Source organism: Ornithorhynchus anatinus, chromosome 8 (assembly GCF_004115215.2).
Source record: "Ornithorhynchus anatinus isolate Pmale09 chromosome 8, mOrnAna1.pri.v4, whole genome shotgun sequence".
NCBI lineage: Eukaryota > Metazoa > Chordata > Mammalia > Monotremata > Ornithorhynchidae > Ornithorhynchus > Ornithorhynchus anatinus.
The window spans coordinates 22,588,777-22,597,948 of NC_041735.1; the positions used below are offsets into that span (position 1 = coordinate 22,588,777).

Here is a 9,172-nt window from a genome sequence, read left to right on the forward strand (position 1 = left end):
GCCAGGGGCTTTTCACGCTGTCTTAACATTTGCTCTCCACTTTTGCTCCCTAGAATTTTTCGGACAAGCCGAAGCAGAGGAGGCAGCGTTGTAAGGAGCCCGGCAAATTGGACATCAGCTCACTGAGTGCAGAAGAGAGGGTGCCTGTGGGCCATAAAGAGACAGGACGACGGGTAAGGGAGAGGAAAATCAGTGCATTCAAACATACACACACACTTTGGCTCTTCAGGGCCTTTTCCGCCCTGATGGGAAACTCTCCCATCCGAGACCTAGAATGAGCAAGTCTGGGAGTTTGACTCAAACCACTGGAATCAGCATATAATAATAATAATAATAATGTTGGTATTTGTTAAGCGCTTACTAAGTGCCGAGCACTGTTCTAAGCGCTGGGGGAGATGCAGGGTAATTAGGTTGTCTCACGTGGGGCTCACACACTTTTAATCCCCATTTTACAGATGAGGGAACTGAGGCACAGAGAAGTTAAGTGACTTGCCCACAGTCACACAGCTGACAAGTGGCAGAGCTGGGAGTCGAACTCATGACCTCTGACTCCGAAGCCCAGGCGCTTTCCACTGAGCCATGGGACTCCCAGGCAAACGATAAATCTCCCTCCGTCTTACGGGTCTTTAAAGTCACCTTTTATCTTTTCGGAGGATTAAGTGTCCACAGAGCTCTCCACATACAGCATCTCCGTAACTTTTACTCATGAACAATCCAAGTTCCCTTTTAATAATTCTCAGTTCTCTCCTCTATACCTTCTCTGGTTTCCCTCTGAAATAGTAAAGCCCCAAACAAGACTCCGCTGGTTAGTAAATCCGGCCAAAACAAAGTGAGACGAGTATTTCCCCATCCTTGTATGATGTATCCCTTGGTAACATGCGTGCAACTTGTACGTAATAGGATGATGACTGACCAGAATGGCAATAGCTCACAGTCCAGAGATTTTTGTCCATTTTACCACAGCCGATGTTTTTCCCTTTCCCTAGTCAGGCCAATTTTTCCCCGTCACTCAGTTGGGTGTGCTGTCCCTGGCACATAGTGCTTAAATTCCATAATTATTACAAATTATTAGGAGTATAATGGAGCCAGTAGACATGATCCCGGCCCCTCAGAGAGCTTACAATCCAGCAGGGGGAAAACAGATGCTACACTATCTAACTAGTAAGAAGAAGGAAAAGGGGACACATTTAGAAGAAGGCGGTCTTCGTCTAAATTTAGATGAAGTAAGTAAGAGTATGATAGTAAATCTAAGAGATGAATTAGGGAAGATCTCTTAGAGGAGTGTGATTTCAGAAGAGCTTTGAAGGTGGGAGGGAGTGGTAGGCTTGGCGGAACGTGTGAACAAAGGGTTAGAGTTGGGCAGAGAAGAGCGAGGTACAGCGAGCGGTTTTGCTTGAGTGGAATGAAGAGTGAGAGCTGGGATGTACTGGGAGAAGAGGGATTAATTAGTGAGTGTGAGAGCTGTTTTAGTGCCTTTTTTAAATAGTATTTAAGTGCTTACTCTGTGACAAACACTGGCTGATTTGGTGAAGCAGTGTACAATCCACAAATATAGTTGTACGCAATTCATGTGTAAAAACGGATGGAAAATAGGATCAGGAATCATGAGTACCAAGGCAGGCTGGTTTTGCTGATACAGTTGAGGTGTTGTGAATTCATCATGCAAGGCTTGTTGAAGGAAGTGGGATTTTAGGAGGACTTTGATGATGAGGAGAGTTGTTGTCTGGAGCATTTACAGGGAAAGAAGATTATTCCAGGCCAGGGTGGGAGGTGGAGGAGGGTGAAAGCAGGGGAATCAAGAGTGGGATATGGTTAAAAAGTGAACTTGGGAGGACCATTGGGTAAAGAGCGGGTAAAGAGGAGCAGCATGGCTTAGTGGAAAGAGCACAAGTCTGGGAGTTAGAGGACCGGTGTTCTAATCTCCGCTCCACCACTTGTCTGCTAGTTCATCTTGGGCAAGTCGCTTACCTTTTCTGGTCCTCAGTTTCCTCATCGGTAAAATGAGGATTCATTACCATTCCCTCCTTTAACTTCAGCTGTGAGCCCCATTTGGGACAGGGGCTGTGTCCAACCTAATTAATTGGGATCTACCCCAGCATTCAGAACAGTGCTTGACACATAGTAAGCGCTTAATACCATAATATAGATATGTACATACACACACAAGCACAGTTGTCATGTGTGTGTGTGAGCTGGGGAGAACAGTGAGCTGGTAGAGCCCTGAAGCCAACTCTGAGCAGTGTTCCATAATCCAAGACATTGATTTTTTTAAAAAAATGGTATTTGTTAAGCACTTACTGTGTGTCAATCACTGTTCTAAGCACTGGGGTAGGTCTGAACGAATTAGGTTAGACCCAGTCCCTGTCCCGAAAGGGGGTTCACAGTCTAAGAAGGCGCGAGAACAAAAATGCCCATCAATAAGAGCTTCCTTGAAACTCCCTTCTATTTCCCCGAAAGTATTCACTGAACCACTGTTAAATCTCCAGCAGGCCACACCTCCACCGAAACTTAGTATGATCCCAGTCCTCTTTTTCTAGCTTGGAATTCCAACTCTTCCTGAAGTCTGGCTGTCGCTTCTACAGTGAGAGATGAGGTCAGCACAGTTCACTCTTCCCGGGTCACTCAGTACCTCTCTCGGCATTGGCAAATTTACCTGGATGGTTTGTTCCCTTTAGACTGTCAGCGTGTTATGGGCAGGGAACTTGTTTGCAAATTCTGTTGAATTGTACTCTCCCAAATGCTTAGTACAGTGCTCTGCACATAGTAAGCACTTAAGGAGTATCACTGGTCGATTAATGAAACCATCGCTTGCCTCTGCCGTTCGAGTCCTCAGTTAACTTTGCCTCCCTGTCTGTGGAGATATTTCCTTTGGCCGTCCTCCTCTTGTGCCCAGTGAAACTAAGAAATGTGTCTTCCCATCCTGTGACTCTCTTGGAAGCTGAATTTCCTTTCTGGCCGGGATTTTCCTGATGTTTTCTCCTTAAGGTTCCTTTCTTGTCTTCCTTGTAAGGTGGCCTGGTTCCCGATGGCCTTTCCATCTCAGCGGCAGTACCTCTCTCAGGACCTTTCATACCCCTCAGGTTGTTAGCCGTGATCCCTTAACCCACTCGGCAGACGGGTTCTGAGGAAATCCAAGGAAGTCCAAGCCAAATATCAGGTGACTCCGCAAGAGTCAGGGAGGTCAGGGGCATCTGAGCTCCTTCGGGCCTCCTAAGTGCTTGCCAAGTCTCCCTCTGCTCCCCACTTCTTAGCCTCTAATCTCATTATGGGCAGGGAAAGGGACTGTTAATTCTGCCCGATTGTACTCTCCTTAGCATTTAGTACAGTGCTCTGCACATAGTAAAGACTCAGTAAATACCATTTTGGAGACTAGTGGGCCCAGGGATATTAGAGCAGATGAATGTCTACAGAAACATGGAGAAATAACTGTCTCACGGCGTGGCTTAGTGGAAAGAGCACAGGCTTGGGAGTCAGAGGTCGTGGGTTCTAGTTCCAGCTCCACCACTTATCAGCTGTGTGACTTTGAGCAAGTCACTTAACTTGTCTGTGCCTAAATTACCTCATATGTAAAATGCGGATTAAGACTGTAAGCCCCATGTGGGAAAACCTGATTACCTTGCATCTACCTCAGCGCTTAGAACAGTGCTTGGTACATAGTAAGCGCTTAACAAATACCATAATTATTTATTATCATTATTATTATTGTTATCAGTAGACTGGTTGCTTCTGAGATCCCACCCTCAGCCACCTGATGGGCCTTAATCATTAATATATCATAGCACTTCTCTTCTTAGGGGCTTCCTATAGTCTTTGGGGTATTCTGCCCCTCTTTCTCCCTAGGAAGCAAGAAGCACAGGTTCTTTGTCATTCGATGCCAGGACCAGTGTCCTACCTGATTATCCTGTATCTACCTCAGTGCTTAGTATGATGCCGGCATATAGTAAGTGCTTAATAAATACCACAGTTATTATTATTACTAGCACTGCGCTCAGCACTGGGGTGGATACTTGGTCACCTCCTATGCCACACTGAACTCCCAAACTACGAGTTAGGGCGAGCCTATATCTTATCCGCATTTTACAGATGAGGAAACCGGGGCCCAGAGAGCTTAGGTGATTTCTAAGAGACCCCTCACTGAGGGAGGTGCAGAGCGGGCGGTTCAGGTGGAATTCTCCCCTCCAGGGGGAGGAGGAGCCGTAAGAAAGGTGTGGAAGAACTCTTACGTTCGGGCCTTTGGCCAGCACTAAATCCCCTCAATCGTGGGACAAGCCCGGCCCCGATTAGAGCTCTGAAAGGCTTTTCCAGGCAATACTGGCTACATTGTTCAGATGGATACAAGCAGCTTGATTGGGTGCAGCACACACAGTTACTTTGATCCTCACTCCAAGATAAACACCAGGTTTTGTCTTCCTCATAACTGAGCTTTGGCTTGTTGAAATACCCAGCTTACTTTTAGCTACTCCTTTGCAGGCATCGTTCAACGATGTTTGAGAGCTTGGGGGAAACGCCTTCTGCCTGGAGCTGAATTGAAGCCAGTTTTGTCGTTGGGCAAAACTCTCCCTTGGAAAGAGCCCAGGCATAGGAGTCAGAGGTCGTGGGTTCTAATTCTGGCCCCACCACTTGTCTGCTGTGTGATCTTGGGCAAGCCACTTAACTTTTCTGGGCCTCAGTAACCTCATCTGTAAAATGGAGATTAAGACTTTGAGCCTCACATAGGACAACCTGATTACCTTATATCTACCCCAGTGCTTCAAACAGTGCTTGGCACATAGTAGGCACTTAAATATCCTAATTATCATTACTGATGGTAGTTGTTAAGCACTAACTCTGTGTCAGACACTGTACTAAGCCTTGGGATAAATAGATAGAAGCTAATCATGTTGGACGTAGTCCCTGTCCCACCTGGGCCTCAGAGTCTCATTCCCCATTTTTCAAATGAAGGAAGTAAGGGACAGAGAAGTGAAGTGACTTGCCCGAGATGAGATGAGCAGCGGAGCCAGGATTAGAACCCAGGTTCTTCTGACTTCCAGGCCCACGCTCTACCCACTAGGCCACGCTGCCTCTCTAGACATGAACTTTTGGCTGTCTTGTAGCCCCGGCCCTGAAGGAATGACCAGGTAGCCTGATGTAAGCTTGGAGCGTGCGGTGGTAGTAGCCAGAGGTGACGTTCAATTCTCGGTCATTTAGATTTCTAAGCAGTCAACTCTCCCCTCCCGCCGTCACCCACTTCCGGCCTCCAGCTGCAGCCCAGGAGCCCGTCCCCAATCCCAGCAGGTCCATCGTCCTCCCACCACAGCCCCGATAGTGAGCGTCACCCTGGATCTGCCTTTGGGCCCTTGGCGTACTGTAAAAATCTGTGGCATCTTCTACTCTCCATCCCTATCTCCCACTCCCTTGGAGAACTCATTCACTTCCGTGGCTTCAGCTACCACCTCTATGCAGATGACACCCAAATCTCCATCTCTAGCCCGGACCTCTCACATTTCCATTTGCTTTCAAGGCAACTCTATTTGGTTGTCCCTCTGTCACCTCAAACTTAACATGTCTAAAACAGAACTCCTTATCTTCCCATCCAAACCCTGTCCTTTCCTTGACTTTCCCATCACTGTAGACGGCACCACCATGCTTCCTGTCTCACAGGCCCATAACCTTGGCATTTTCCTTGACTCCTCTCTCCCATTCAACCCACATATTCAATCCGTCACTAAATTCTATAGTTTCGACCTTCACAACCTCGCTAAAAACCCACCCTTTCCTCTCCATCCAAACAGCTTCCACACTAATCCCAGCATTTATCCTATCCCGCTTTGATTCTGTGTCAGCCTCCTGGCTGACTTCCCTGTCTCTCGTCTCTTCCGACTCCAGTCCTTACTTCACTCTGCAGCCCAGATCATTTTTCTACAAAAACGTCAGGCCATGTTTCCCCGCTCCTCAAAAACCTCCAGTGGTTGACCATCCACCTCTGCATCAAACAGACACTCCTCACCATCAGCTTTAAAGCACTCCATCACTTTGCCCTCTCTTACCTCACCTCGCTACTCTCCTAATACAATCCAGCCTGCGCACTTTCCTCCTCTAATGCTAACCTTTTCATTGTACCTCGATATCGCCCACATCCTGCCTCTGGCCTGGAATGTCTTCCCTTCATATCTGACAGACAATTACTCTCCCCCACTTCAAAGTCTAATTGAAGGCACATCTCCTCCAAGAGACCTGCCCTGGCTAAGGCCCCTTTTCCTTTCTTTCCACTCCCCTCTGTGTCACCGACTTCCTCCCTTTATTCTCCCCCCCCCCCCCAGCCCCACAGCACTTACGTACATACATGTAACTTTACTTATTTATATTAAAGTCTCTCGCCCCTTCTAGACTGAAAACTCATCATGGGCAGGGAATGTGTCTGTTATACTGTTATATTTTACTCTCCCAGTGTTTAGTACAGTGCTCTGCACCCAGTCAGTACTCAGTAAATACAGTTTACTGACTTTTTAGCCATAAGAACAGGTGAGATACAAGAGGAAGGAAAAACCAGGGGGAGAAGAGGGAAGGGGAGTTGAGACAAGCCAGGAAACTCAGGATCTTCCTTTGAAAATCAAATTGTTGGCTAAAAGAAGCCTAGTCTAATAATAATTGTGGTATTTGCTAAGTTCTTACCACATGCCAGGCACTGTACTAAGCGCTAGGGTGGTTATAAGCAGATCAGGTTGGACACAGTCCTTGTCCCACGTGGGGCTCACAGTCTCAATCCCCACTTTACAGATGAGGTAACAGACACAGAGAAATTAAGTGACTTGCCCCGGGTCACCCACAGTGGACAAATGGCAGAGCCAGGATTAGAACGCTCCAGGCCCATGCTCTATCCACTACGCCATGCTGCTTCTCTAGTAATCTAGTGACGCTCCTTGCCTAGTCGTCGTGCAAGCGGTCATTAATTGTTATGTGGTGATTTCAGCAAAGTGCATTGTGGAAAGGGACGCTTGGGGCAGATTCTCCCTTGAACTGTGATTTGCAGACCAAGAAGCTCTCACCGCATCCAGGGGGCAGTCACCACGGAGGGGGAGAAATCTTGGTAGGAGGGCGGGACAGGGACCGTGTCTGAGCTGACTGTGGTGTTCTTCCCCAGCACTTCGCCCAGAGTAATCCCAAACAGATACCCCAGTTATTGTTGTTCTAGAGAACCCTGTAGCAGAAACTCGTCCCTTAAAATTGTGACAGCTAATCCTCCCAAGAATGAGAACAGTCCTCGGGGACGGGGGAGGCAGAGGATAAGGCCACAGCCCCATTTCTATCTCCGCGCCAGCTTCAGCCACGCAGCCCTCTCAGAATTCACCGGGGGTAAGAAAGGAGAGAAGGTTAACACTCCCATTGAGAAGGATGGGAGAAGTCTCAGTGGTCTTTACTGCCCATAAACAGTTAAGCCATTGCCATCTACTTTAGGTTTTTTCTCTACATTGTAGGCTCTTTACAGGCAGGGAGGACGTCTGCCATTTCTCATTTTTTGGAATCAGTCAGCCGTATTTATTTGAGCACTGTGCCAAACGCTTGGGGGAATTCAATATAAAACAAAAAGATGCATTCCCTGCTCAAACAAGCTTACCAACTGGAGGAAGCGCTAAGTGCAGTACTCTGCACACAGTAAACCTTCAATAAGTACCATTGATTGATGATAATAGTAATAGTATTTGTTAAGCGCTTACTGTGTTCCAGGCCCTGTACTAAGTCCTGGGGTGGATTCAAACAAATTGGGTCCCCCCGTCCCACGATGAGCTCAAAGTCTCAATCCCCATTTTACAGATGAGGTAACCGAGGCCCAGAGAAGTGAAGCAACCTGCCCAAGGTCACACAGCAGACAAGTGACGGAGCTGTGATTAGCACCCGTGACCTTCTGACTCCCAGGCCTGTGCTCTATACCCTGTGCTGTTTCCCGTGATAGATCAAGGCTGCTCCCAGCCAAAGTCAAAGGGGCGGCCGGATGGCCAGAATCCCTCAGAGGGGACCGGCCAGGAACGGAGATTCCATTCTGGTCTGAGCCACCCGCCCCCAGCGTGGACTCGGCCGCCGAGGCCCCCCGCCTCGGGGACGCTGAGGGGCCGGACCGGTGGCCCAGGTCAGGCGGGCTCCTGGGAGAGTCTCCTGGCCACAGTCACCGAGCGCGCCCCCAAGCTGGGTCGTAACCGTTCCGGTCTCTCGTTTCTCTGTCCGGTCCACAGGGGTTCCTGCCTGACAACAAGTTTAACCGCCTCCTGAGCGAGCCGGTCCCCCGACGGAGAGGGAGGCGGCCGCGCAGCGACCTGATGAAGACCCCCGGACTGGTGGCGGCGGACTCCTCCTCCGGCATGGGGCCCCTGTTCATGAACGGACTGATCGCCGGCATGGACCTAGTAGGACTTCAGAACATGAGGAACATGCAGGGCATCCCTCTGGCGGGGCTGGTGGGCTTCCCCGCCGGCTTCGCGGCGGTCCCGGCCGGGGAGGACGTCAAAAGCACCCTGAGCATGTTACCCATGATGCTGCCTGGCATGGCCACGGTCCCCCAGATGTTTGGGGTGGGAGGCCTCCTGAACACGCCCATGACCTCGGCCTGCACTTCGACCGTCCCGACGGCCCTGACAAGCACAACCAAGAGCGGTACGTCCAACTCGGACAAGGCCCCAGAAGACAAAGCGAGGAGCAGCCACGACGGCCCGAAGGAACCGCCTTCCGAAGACAAGGCCGGCCCCAGCTCCTTTTCCGACCAGCCCGAACCTGCAATAACTCCCACCAGTACTCCTGTAGCTTTTAATCCATTTCTCATCCCAGGAATGTCACCTGGACTGATTTACCCATCCATGTTTCTCTCTCCCGGCATCGGCATGGCACTGCCTGGCCTGCAGCCCACCAGACACTCTGAGACTTCGAGTCTAGAAAGCCAGAAGCGGAAGAGGAAGAAAGCAAGGGGGGACCCCCCCAATCCAGACCCAGAGACTGCCTCGGGGTCAGAGAGAGAGCCCGGACATGGTCAGAACTGTACAGAACACACTCCACCTTTGCCCACAGATAAAGAACGGGGTGTACAAGCGGAGGAAAGCAATTTAAAAGAAACTATGACTCCCACCAATTAGAACTTTTGTTTCATTAAGAGAAATATTGTGGCTTGTAAGTTTCTTATCCCATGAAGATTTGTTACTTTTCCCCT

At 49.2% G+C, this 9,172-nt stretch overlaps 1 protein-coding gene and 1 pseudogene across 9 annotated transcripts in view; both read left to right on the top strand.

The window, feature by feature from the left end:
* Positions 1 to 9,121, top strand: part of CHD6 (chromodomain helicase DNA binding protein 6) — a 160,023-nt gene extending 150,902 nt beyond the window's left edge. For all 9 annotated transcript variants that reach the window (XM_029070846.2, XM_029070843.2, XM_039912841.1 and 6 more), the window contains 2 exons: positions 54 to 173; positions 8,208 to 9,121. In XM_029070846.2, the coding sequence (XP_028926679.1) occupies positions 54 to 173; positions 8,208 to 9,098 (1,011 nt within the window). In that variant the 3' untranslated portion in view covers positions 9,099 to 9,121. The remainder of the gene's footprint in view (positions 1 to 53; positions 174 to 8,207) is intronic.
* On the top strand, positions 7,328 to 7,441 carry LOC114814111 (annotated as a pseudogene).
* Positions 9,122 to 9,172: the final 51 nt, after the last annotated feature.